The 12,732-nt window shown below is 39.1% G+C and overlaps 1 protein-coding gene across 5 annotated transcripts in view; it reads right to left on the reverse strand.

Moving 5' to 3' along the window:
• HDAC9 (histone deacetylase 9) overlaps positions 1-12,732 on the reverse strand; it is a 484,789-nt gene that overhangs the window by 220,830 nt on the left and 251,227 nt on the right. For 4 of the 5 annotated variants that reach the window (XM_075746058.1, XM_075746055.1, XM_075746057.1 and 1 more), the window contains 4 exons: positions 9,828-10,069; positions 8,750-8,900; positions 6,538-6,664; positions 4,413-4,534 (listed from right to left, as the gene is read on the reverse strand). In XM_075746058.1, the coding sequence (XP_075602173.1) occupies positions 4,413-4,534; positions 6,538-6,664; positions 8,750-8,900; positions 9,828-10,069 (642 nt within the window). The remainder of the gene's footprint in view (positions 1-4,412; positions 4,535-6,537; positions 6,665-8,749; positions 8,901-9,827; positions 10,070-12,732) is intronic. The other variant, XM_075746059.1, reaches the window with a different exon arrangement.

A 12,732-nucleotide genomic window follows, 5' to 3' on the forward strand; every position in this document is an offset into this window, starting at 1 on the left:
ATCACAATACCTCTTCCCTCTCCCCCCAGTTTCCTTTGTGTGCATCACCTAAATTTGTCAAATTCGTCAAGACTTTTCATTAACGTAGGAATACAAGGACTCCGGGAGGCAGGAATGCTTAGCGTCCCTGAAAAATGGGATAAAATGAGGAGAATCATGTTTGCCTTGTTTCCCTGCTTCAATAAAAAAAGTGCCTCTCACATTTATTGTGTTTGCTCATAAACTCAGAGAAAAACAATGCTTCTCTCTACTGAGCTTGAGTTCTTCGTTTCGGCAGACATGGTAATTGAGGGTTTGTGATCCTCTAAGCCTTTTTTTTTTACTGAAGACCAAAAGAAATCCAGCTTTTTCATATACTATACTTCACAGGAAAGTGTTTTCCTAGAAAATGCAAACAGAAATGGCATTTGGTGGCACAAAATGGAAAGGCAGAAAAGCTTTCACCCACAAAATGTTTTTCTTTTCAGCTTCAACTGCTCCCGTAAATTACTGAGTCACTAAGTGCAGAAAGAATAATGGTAACGAAATATTCTAATTAATTTCTTTTTTAAAAAAAATTACATCTGCTGAGTTCTCCTTCAGGAATCTTTCACTCTCATTACACAAGAGCTATGCTGTTATTCTACTGCCTAATCAGGTTAACTTAATATGGTTTTTACAAAGTGATCCTCATGACTGCGCAGCACAGCCTTCTCCCTCTCTTTCATCACAATATTAAACAATCCTTCATCTCCTCTTTTTTTCCTGTATGAAATTACATAATTTTCCCCCTCCAACCAAGAACCTTGTACCATTTGCTACTAAAAAAACCCCACCAAAACATGCTATATTTCCATTGAGCATGCTTCCATTTTGTGGAAAGCAAGCTACAAACATCTTCTCAAACAATACTATTGTGAGTGATCTTTACATCCGTTAGCAAAATGCAAGTTGTAAGCTTACAACTCCATCAGCAAGGAGATACAACTGGCATAAAACCAAAATAAACAGAAATACTGATAGACATGCCCATTCTGCCATGATTGTGCTAAACTCAGGAAAGAAAAAACAGTTTATACTTGATATTCTTATATCTCCAGGAATTTCTTCCAACAAAAGCCAAAACATGAGGCAAAATGCAGAAATTCCATCCATAGCAATATTTCTAAAAAGCATGCAGCTTTGGTTAGAGAGCTAACCTTTATTGGAATTTACTGGCTTTTGCTGCTTTGCATCAACACTTGTACACAGAAAATGAAATGTTACAGATTGAAGAAAATGCAAATATTATGGTAATTTGCCAGAATTTCTGCATTTATTTCGACACAGTAAAAAAACCCAAAAAAACCTTTCTTTGAAAAGAACTTTTATCGTATCAAACCCATGTGGTTTGCTACATTTTTTTCTAGTTTTACAGTAACCTCATCAAGCAGATAATATTTTCCCAGATAGATAGACATGGAATTACGGAGATCAGCAATCAGAAGTTCCCCATATTAAATGATCAGGTTTTCCAAAGTGCCCAGCTCCCATCAGAGCTCTTACAACAGTCAGTATGAATTTCAAAAGTGTTCAGTAATGGGGAGGAATTTTTAAACCTCTCCGGGTAATTTAGATGCATTAGTCTTATTGAAAGTTAATGAGCCATGTGCTGCTCGGGCTTTTGGGTGCTTTGCCGAAAACACGCGTTATGACTGGTATCCACGGTGAAAGTCGTGGGCATTTTTAAAATTTGATCTTATGCTGTTTAGGCTAAATTCTACTCTCAGCTACAGATATGCAGCTTCACCTTATGGTATATTTATCTGTCCAATGAAGGAACAGCTCCCCTTGCTCCGCTCTTTTGAAAGTCTGTCAACACAGAGCATCTGAATGCAGCTGTGCAAAGAGCTGCATATCCTGGCCTCTAGCCCCTAGGACAGTCCCAAACCTCCATGCAGCTAAGCTGTGAGAAGCCTACTGCTGACAAGTTCTGCTGCATCTTGTACGGAAAGGAATAATCCACATGGCTCAGGGAGTTAGTGAGTAACCATAGTCACTGCACTAGGATGTTAACTCTGGTACCTAACTGTAAACATACGAGCGGCAAGACTGTTAAGTGTTCCCCTAGTTATCTTGGTATCCCATCATTCTAGATGGTAGGAGAGTAAAAGTCGCGCAGAATATTTTCTTCTTTGCCATAGTCTCTCTAAATTAATTTTTAAAAGATTAACAAGGACATGCCACTTCAGGACTAATTAAGCAAAGGTTAAATAGGTTACTGAACAAGAAAGCGAGCGAGCAAGACTCATCATTTACAATGCCTGTGTGACACTCGCTGTTCCCTTAGCACTGAAAAACACATTAGGATGTCAGGAGAGAATCATTCAGCTTTGCTGCCTGTTAAATCTGACCTTAGAGTAATCGATTCAATCTGAATTATCTTCCAAGGGCATTATATTAAGGTCGGAGTAGAGAAAGCTACCTCTGTATTTCTATCATGAATATGGAAAATAAAATTGAGAAGCAAAACAAAGCTGCGATTAAAACCCACACCAGGTATTCCTTTCTTAAGGCTGAAAGGAATGCGAGGTTCGCTTTCATATGAATTGCTGACTTCATGCAGGCTCAGCACCACAGAGGGTTTACCAGGAGCCAGTGGCAATAAGCGTTCACAGCCTAAAGGAAAGGAAAAGAGGTTCACCCCTCATGGCAAAGGTCAGATTTCTGCAGGCTTATAGCCTGTCCATATACGTGAGTGCTCGTGGGACATCTTTGTCTAGCAAGGTCCCATGAGGACGACACAGGCTCCACAATGTCCCCTCTGCCTGGAGGATGGCCCTATAACCACCCAGATCAGTTTAGGGTCATTTGACTTGTGTCGATGTGGTTCCTGTTGCTTTTACTCTCAACCTGATGAACAATCATCGGAAGCTTTGTGGGGATGTTGCTGAGGGCTGGAATTAAACAACTCTAGTATACCAAGAGATTGGACGTGTAAACACGGTATTTAACAGTTGCTGTTTTCGCGGATGTGAAGAGCTATCAAATATACTCCCTTGCTAACATACAACATGCTGTACCCTTCATATATATTTGCTTATCAGAATCACTATGTAAATGTCATAGAAACGGTTATGCTAATGATTATATTAATATTTGTCTATTTATTCTGTAGATATCTTTTCAGAGAGTCATCATGTGCTTCGTTCAATTTTGGACCTGATGCATTGCATGCCCAAATATTTGGAATAACATATAGAAAACATCTGGATTTAATTATATTATAGTCCTCTTATGCAGACAATGGGAATTGAATTAAGGAATATTTTGAAACCCCCACAGAGATATAAAAGTATTAGCAGCTGCACGAGAACTTTACTGTTACAATGTTTGAAAATGTTTTGCTTTACAGATCAACAGTCTGACACATCATAAATATCAATCATAACATTTAAGATATATAAACATGGAAGAAAAATTAAAACTTGCATTTCAAAAACATGTAGATGAATTTACAGCATTTAGAAGATGTAGAGTGTGTCCTTTTGTTTAAATATGAAAATGTATATTCTATTGGCACCGAAAATATACGTTGTACAGTGGTATTAGGCAGAGAAACACATAAGGGCTTATTGTGACTGAATAGCCTGAACAAGATTTTATAGAATCTTGTTATATTGTACAAAGAGTAATTCAGCTAGAATAAATTAGCATTTTGCTTTTCATGCTTTCATTCCTCTGAAAATATTTGGGGATATAACATGAGCTTAGAGAGTCTGCCCCAAAGTATTAGATACCGACTGGATTTTCTTTCTGAATGTATGCTGGTTCCAAATGCCACTTCTTTTCAAGTCAGTACCAGTTTTGCAGTTAGTTTTCAATCTCCCAGTGGCTAAATCACATTCAAAGGCTGTTAGCACAGTAGGGGGCCAGACTTTCTCTCTGAATGTAACTATATCACTCAACAGCAGACTCAGGCAATAAGCAATCTAATGTTTTCTTTTCTTTTTTTCCCCCCTCTCTTCGTAGTGTCTCCCTGCATTCCTGGATACCGGTCACTGCACCAAGGACCTGAGGCAACAGCCACATGGACTCCACCACCATCCTTCTAGCTTTCTTTATGGAGCAGAAAAAGTCAAGTCTACAGTTCACCTGCTGTCAAGATAAAAGGTTCAGGTGCTAAATCCTCTGAAACATTCTGAAACATTCAAATGAACATTCTCTTGTAAAATATTACACATTCCTATGTGTAAAAAGCAAGCACAGATGTGTGCATGTGTATGCAAATATACATATACACTTTGACAACCAATGACATGAAATAGAATATTAATCCAATTCCTTCTCTTTCATGAATTCCTGATTCATGAAATTGCTGATGGACAGCCTGGTTAAAATAAAGGGTGGGAGAACTGCTGGGTAAGGGGCTCGAACAAACTACGCTAACTCACCCGTTTTACGAAGTGGAAAATCATCCTTGGCATCCTGTGCTCCTGGTAAAGTGTATTTGTACGGTGGCGAGGCCCCACTCAGGGGTGGAGAGCTTTGATCCAGTGAGGTATGGTGGGCAGCCCTGCAGCAGACACAGAGAGGTCACAAATTAGCAGTCACTGGGGTGACCAGCAGTAACTATCTACACATGTTGTACACATGTCTCAGCTGTGTTTATGTTCTTGTTCCTCTAAGTGTGCACAAACCACAGGCTCATGTAACCAATTTCACTTTTACAGTAAGTTATGGAACTCCTCAGGATTCCCAAGAACGTGCTTTTTGCACTCATTATAAAAGTCACATAGGATAAGAGTCATGTTGACCTACAGACAGGATCTGTCACCAGTTTGGGGAACTGACCATTTTAGATTGTTGCATTTTAATACGAACCAGCTGAAGCACAGCAAAAGCCATTTAAGTCTTGTTTATTACATACAAATAGATGTATATTGATCCAGCCTCTTCTATCAAAATGTGGGTGATTTACAGGGCAGGGGGCTTGTATAAAACTAACTAGAAATATTGAGTTGTTATTATCTGTTTAAAAAAAAAAAAAAAAGAGTAAACTATTTAGCGGACAAGGTAGATAAAACCTTGTATTTAAGTTCATTTTGCAAGCTTTGTGAGCACAGCACTCTGCAGCACGTAGCACTCGCGTCAGCAGAGAAGCTCCAAGCTGGAGAGTGCTTTTTGACAACTGCTGGATGGAAGAAATAGTGTGGGCAGGTCTTTCTGAACACAGAAAATGCAAATTGCAAAGAAATTGCATCATTTGGCCCAGAGACAGTTGTTTGTTTGGGTTTGGTTGGTTGATTTTTCTATTTAGAGGGGTAGAGAGGGAAAGGAGGGAAAGTTTCAAACTTTGTGTTTATCTAAACATAATTTTACTTGGCCTTTTACGGAGTCTCTCCATATCTTTCCAATGTAGCGTGGTTAATCAATAATACATCTCTGTCAAAAGGGGCACTACCATGAGAGGAAGTATTACTTTCCCCAGCGTAGCAGACAACTTGCTCTGCAGAGCTCCTCAATTCTCACTTATCCGACGACTCAGAACTAAAATTGTATTATTAGTCCAGAAATCTTACATACTCAAGAGAATTTTACACGTTATTTGGAATAAAAATAATAATTAAGTACTGTATCTCCACCAGAAACAATGTAACTAAATATTAAATCACGTTACCACAATGCTCTGATTAGCTCAGAATGGAAATTCCAAGGGCACACCTTCGGTAACTCTGTTCAAAAAGAACAAGTACCAGATGGAAATCTAATGTACCATATGCATTTCTGTTTGTCCTATTGAAGGTCAATTCAGGCATAACATTGAAGTCTTTCAGAAATGCAGCCAGAGTTCATTTTGTTGGATTGACTTATGTGTCTGTTGTAATAAGGAAGTTAAAAAGGAATTGATTAGTATAAAAAAGAAAAAAAAAAAACAAAAGGAGTGGGATAAAAATTGTTAAAACTTCAAACTCTTACAACGTTAATAGGCCCATTACAGGACTCAAAAAACCCACTTGTTTCAATGATGTAAGATTCTTATCAAGACCAAGGCATCATAAGAATATGCAGTTTTGGATACTAAAATCCATCAGAGTAAGAAAAGTTCAATGATGACTATCCTTCTCAAAATCCTTGTGAGTTACTTACATCATTCAAGTAACTTCACTCGAAAGCAGTATCTCTTCGAGAATAAACAAGTTTTGTGATTGATACAAAATCCAAGTAAATCAAACACAAAGTTGTTCTAACTGCAAAAATTGAAGACACTTGGAAAAATGACAGGTATAGTTGTAAAATTTGTGACAGCATCAAGAGATGAAGCAGTTGAAATAAAAAAAAAAAATTATACAAATTTCTGACAGCATCTTGTTCTGTACAGCTCTCATCTCATCACTGAACATCAAATACTCTTCAGTTCAACCAGAAACACTACACTTCTGGCTTTTTGCTAACTTCTTGGTTGAACTTCTGTCTTATTCTGGAGGCAGACTCTCAATACCCCTGCTGGAGAAGCATTCTGGCAAGTTTTAACAGATACCTTGACGAGGCAAGGAAACAGCTTAATACTGAACATACGTGTACCAGAGCTTGGGGTGGCGGCTCATGGAATGATTCTTCCCATTTGCTGGAGAGTCTTTTGTGGCTGATTTACTCAACAGGAACTCTTGAAGTTTCTGCTTCACTTCTGTACTGGCCACTGCCCCTAAGACACACAGAAGTAAACATATCTTTACTTAAAAAATTACATTTTTAAAGAAAACAAAAACACGAAAAAGAGCCTCTGTCTTGCTGCTAGAAGTGTTGTAAACTATGAAAAATATTGGTGGAGATCAGTCCAAACGAGATAACATTCAGATTAAATGTTTGTCTGTAGAAGACTGAAGTTGGCCATAACCCAGAAAGCCAGTGAAGTTGTAAGGAATGTTTCAAGAGTAGATGAGGCCATTTATCCAGGGCCAGATGTATCTAAAGAATTTAAATTATTTCCTAATATTCCCCAAATACAAAACCAAGGATAGAACTAAAAAGATAGTGATGAAAGGTCACTTTGAGTTTGCAGTAAAAAATAGTTTTTCTTCTAGTAAAGAAATAGTAATAGCACAGCAAAACTGCCCTCTGAACACTCTCTTGGTTATGAGCAGAATGAGCCAGCAGTGAGACTTTTTATTCGAGCCACTTAGGATCCTGTACCTGTGAGGTCTGGCAGACAGTCTGAAACATGAGTCTTAGTTGATTATTGTACTCTTACAACACAAAAAGAACAGAAAGACCAAAACACTAGGAAGACACAGCGCATTTTGACCTCTCTTGGTGGCTAGCTCAATACAGAACAAGAAGTAGGTTAAACTGCCAACTCCTACCTGCAGCATGGGACATGCCTCTTTACTCACAGCCATAATACTCTTCATAAAAAAAGCATGAAAAAGAAAAATCTTCTTTCAGTTTTCCATAAACAGTGACTAAATAGGGGGAAACCCACATTTCTTTGAAAGTAGCAGCACTAAGGCATACTGATACTCTTAAGTATTTGGTTACCCAACCCTGACAGCACAGCTAGCTGGTGAGCACGTACCCCTGTGACTCAGTTCCCATAAAATATCTCTACTACCTCTCAGCCTCAGACCCTAACTCCCCTCCCCGCACCTTCGTTCCCTCCTCTACTCATTAAGTAGATCAGCAGCAGCAGCAGCAAATGCTGGGGCTGGGACCAGGGAGGTCACAAGTGCTGCTTGGCTGGCTGCTACATACTGAGAAGGGAACCATTGAGTTCACATCGCTGCTCTTCCTTTGGTGGGAGCACTAATAAAGCCCAACTGTTTACATGGAGGCTGATTTTTCATGTCACTTACAGGAACCTTTTGTTCCTGTGGTTTCTGCCACCCTCCCACTGTGGGTCAATAGGCTGGTGATGTTTTCATGGATTTATCATTCACCCAAGTACTGGAAGCACCATGGACATCTTAATTTCTAAAGCCTACAATATGGTACACCTACAACTGTTAAACCAATACATTTTTCCACCCAAGGAAAAAAGGCACGAGCATAACGTACATCTCTTTTCTGTTTCCGTCTTTGTCAGCTAATTCTTGCGGTCATTTAGCAGGGCAAGTAATAATATCTGCTTGTGGCAGTTTCATTTTGAATACCTTCATGATGTACTTCAACCTGATTTTTAAACTGACCTCACTAAGGAGAATTATTTGTATCTGTCTCCCTCTAGTGAGCACCAAATTCCAACAGAATCCTTTATATCTGTCATTTGCCTAGCTGTATGAGCTAGAAATAACTCTTGGTTGGGCCTCATGAAATGGCATCAAGAACAAACACAAGGCAGTTTGAAAGAGTACTAGCAAAAGTGTTCAGAAGTCTCAGCCAAAGATAGCCTTAAATATTTTGTTACATTTTCAATCTTGAAACAACGCTCAAATTAGTTAATCAGCCAGTAATTTGATTTTTTGCTGTTTTGTAGTGCTTTCTGTATTGGAAAATAAGCTCTTCTGAATGAAGCTCTCAAGTGAAGCTTTAGGTTTTCAAATTCTTCCGTTCTTAAGAAAAAGAGCTAGACACAGGTCTGACAAAATGTGCTTTCCTACAGTCCTCCAAGTCTGCACACAAACCAGCAACGTGGCCCTGCCTTTCTGCAAGCACTGCCTCCACTTCTCTAGTTGCGTACTGCACCCAGTAACGGGCTTGCTGCAGGTGCCTGTTCATCATCCATTTCGGCTGGGAGAAGGCAAAGGGGAATAGATTAATTTCTTAGTAGGATTCATAGTACATTGGTTCTTACTTTCTCGGCCTCTTTCTTTGCCTCGGAGGGGAGGAAGCTGTTGTTCCCTGCGATGCCTCTCCAGTTCCTGCTCTTGTCTCTGCTGCTCCAGTTTCTGCTCTTTTTCAAGGAGTTCTTGCTGTTGTTTAATGGCTAGGAGTTCCTGTTGTAACTTGCACAGAACAAAAAGACATGAGAAAGTGCAGTTTGCACTGTTTTCTAGGTCAGTCCTAGCTAAAACAACACCCTTTGAATAACTGAGTATCAGAGCTTGCTTCTTTTCACCTCTTAACCAACTTTCCCTAGCCTTTTAAGCGGGATAGTGCATTACTGGCTGTCATTAAAATGAACTCTAATGTCAGGTAGCAGCCTGCTGCTTTGGTTTCACTTCTTTCTCTTTCGGCAAAAATGCCTGGAAACTGCACCAGTGCATCACCCAGTGCTGGCTGCCGTGCTCCACTGCATTTGTCAGCTTCATCAAGTGGAAGCACAGTAGCATAATGGCAAGTAGATCAGAAGGAAAATATGAAAAGAAAGGCAAGATCATAAATTCCCAGTCAAAATCCATTACAGCAATCCTACCACAGTGCATGTAATCCCATAAATAATTTTCTTTTTACATTATATGAGGCAGCTCAGAGAAGAGAGAAAACACAACACTTTCAAGGTCTGCCTCTGTTTTACAAATGCAAATATTATGCACTTGCCTATCGATTTGATTTGTGGGCACGAACTCAAACAGCAGCCCAAAAAAGCAGTCTTTTAATATATTCAAAAGTGCACATACAGAAAAGACAGCTATATTGAAGTCTGACTGAAAATCCACCTTTGTAAAACAGGTAGTTTGATTTTCTGTGGATATGGTCGCTTCATGAGCTTGACGATTCTCATAGCACTGCCTTGGCCTGCTGTGAGCATCTCACTGGTAGGTGCTAGCATTTTTGCTTGAAAAGGCTTTTATCACCCAAATACACAGAAACAAGCACTCAAACGCCGTCTTTCAGTCACAGCGAACCTTTCAGGCACGTTCGCTTTTTACGTCTGCCTAAGCATATTCAGTTTGCAGATAAAGTGAAGGATAAATGAAAAATGTTGCTACCTTTATGTGCTCCTGGAGCTGGGCCTGATGCTGGCGGGTCAGGTTTTCATGCTGCTTCTGAAACTCTGCAATCAGCAGTTGTTTCTGAATTTGCTGCTGCTGCTGGATCAGAAGTAGTTCCTGCTGTAGCTGCTTTTCACGCATAATTGGGTCCACCATGGGAACCATCATCCTGAGATCAGTTCGCAAGTCTAATGGTGAGATAGGCTCTAATCCCACGGGAACCTCCGACTTTACATCCACTACAAGAGGAAAACAACAAAGTGTATTTATATTAAACATAATTGGAGAAGGAGAACAGAGATCATTCCTACTGGGGAAAAGACCAATTTCGCTCAAAGACTGCTTCAATGTACAGACCTAGCAAAACTCTAATGCAATCTGTGCTGTGTGCGAACTTCAGACATTCCTACTAGCAACTGGAGATTTTACAAATTATTTTATCACTTTCTTTCCATTCTCTGCAAAAATACTCCCAGATTAACATTCTGCCAAATAGACTAACAAACAAACCAGTTCTAAAACCACATCACAGCCTAATGTAGCAATATTTAGGGAGAATCTCCTAGGCACTATTAATGCTTCACAATAAATACTCAGGGCACTTCAGTTCTCACTGCATTGCAAGAGATTTTCCAAAGCTAGCGTGCAGATTTTCTGAGGATAGTGTTACACATGAACAGCTACCCAATGCTACATAGCTACTGCATGTAAATATACCTGGCAAACACACAGGAATAACACATATAAAATTATAGGAAAATAATTTGACACACAAAACAAGAAGTTTTAATACAGCTTTTTGAAAAGTGATGGCCATGCTTGGAGTGGATTAGACATGATACACTATATATGGATTGTAAGGAAATGAAAACATCTTGAATTTTTCCAATTTGTTGCAGCAATGGTATATATATCCAGCATTAAATACTTAATGAAGAATTTTGTGTTTTTCTATCTCATTTAAATCGAAGAGACTAAAAAGCAGCAGAAGAGAGAGATTCGATGATTTTCACTACAGTACTTGTAAACTCAGGTTTTCACATTAAGGGAAGAGACAGAGTGTAACTATATCTGTTTCAGAAGAAGAAAAAACTAGCAAGTAACATTTCTACAAGAGGAAAATAAATAGCAGCTGAGGGTCTCTGCTAAAGCTCAGCAGTTCTGATTCCATCCACACGGGGACAGTGGAACACAAACACATTCACTCCTGTTCCTCCTGCTCCACTATCTTCATAGGAAAAGAAGATTATTAACTGAAAAACAAACAAGCTGTCAGAAATGACTAGCGAACAAGATTTTAAGCGTATTTTCTCCTTTTGCTCTGCTACAGCTGTATTTGTTTTCAAGGAGAAAAGCAAAATGAAGCTGGAGGATTCTAGCAAGCAGCAGTAGAATCGAAGCAGCAAAAGTTGAAACTGCAGCAGATGGAGAGAACTGAATTCTAACTGTCTGATCAAATCTATTAGTAAAAAGTTTTATAAAATCCAAAATCTCTTCTACTGATCGTATTATTTTCTTCTCAAAATTCTATAAACATACAATTTTCTAGGCCTTTTTTTAAAAAAAAATAAATCTTTGTAACTGAGATTGTAAGCCTCAGAGCATAATTTGCCTTCTTAACCCGCTATCCCCACAGAACGATTGTGTTCAAGTGCCTACTTTTGTTCTGAGACTAATCACTAAATTATAAAAAATCACCTTTAACTTACAAAAACTACTCTTGATTATAAATAATTGCCGCAGACCAAGAGAAACGGACAGGCAAAGCCCCAGCCTTTCATCCCATTTATTCAGCAGCAATCCACATTCCATTTGTCTAGACTAAATATAGCCGCGTTTATACAAGAAATCAATAGTGCTTGCAGAGAGCAGAGCAAAGACATGAATATTTCATCAAACTCGGAGAGAAATGGCAATCAGCAAACTGACAGCAAACCGTGTAGGCTGACTGGCCCTCCAGATAAGTCTCCGCTACTTTGGACAATGGCTCATTGCCTGCAAGTCACAATCTTATCATCGGCGCTTTTCTATTTTTAACATTAATTGCATTGTAGGTGACAAAGGCTTATCATGTTTAAAGTGGAGAGATGGATTTTCTTACGTCTTCTGTGACAGGATAATAAGCCTTACTAGCAGCAATAATAGCAACCGGAGCTCGGCGAACCCTGCAGGGTTTGGTTCGCAATTGTGTTTGCAAACCGAACCCTGCAGTTTATTTTGCAGATGCTGGCTACAAATCAACCCCTACAGGTCTGCACGGCGATTCAGACTGATTACACTTCCTACCTCCAACGAGCATCCCGCTTCCTCATTTTCAGAACGCTTCTCTGTAACCACGAGGGGAAACGTCCAGATTTTTCTAACAATAGAAATTTCCTTCCACTATTAGTAAAATAGACAGCTAAAATCAGGCTCGGTTTGAGAAGATAGGCGTTTTCAAGAATTTTCACGTGCTTGATAAATCTAGCACTGGAATATCTACTTTGTCAAGTTCAACTTTACCTCATTTGTTAATGTGGGGGAAAATAAACATTAAGGTAGTTCTAGAGACTTGAATCCATAGAAATCAATACATAATCTTTCATGTAATTTAAATGACAATGTTTACTGACAAATAAAGATAAGCATTTATTTCCTGGCATAAATACTGCTAACTGTAAGGTTACCGCCAATACTACTAACAGCTGACATAGTAATTACCCCCAAAAGGTAGTATTCGTTATCTTAAAACTGTAACAGCTAATAGTTAGCTGGATAATAGTTAACCTCATTACTGAAATTCTTCCAAACAAGTACCTATAACATCACCAATCAAACTGAATGGCTTGCTACTGTCTGTTAGGTGGTCTTAGGCAATTCACGTTCTCCTTACTTGTTACCAGCTGACAAGACAGAGACAGAG

This window comes from Balearica regulorum, chromosome 2 (genome assembly GCF_011004875.1).
Source record: "Balearica regulorum gibbericeps isolate bBalReg1 chromosome 2, bBalReg1.pri, whole genome shotgun sequence".
Taxonomy (NCBI): domain Eukaryota; kingdom Metazoa; phylum Chordata; class Aves; order Gruiformes; family Gruidae; genus Balearica; species Balearica regulorum.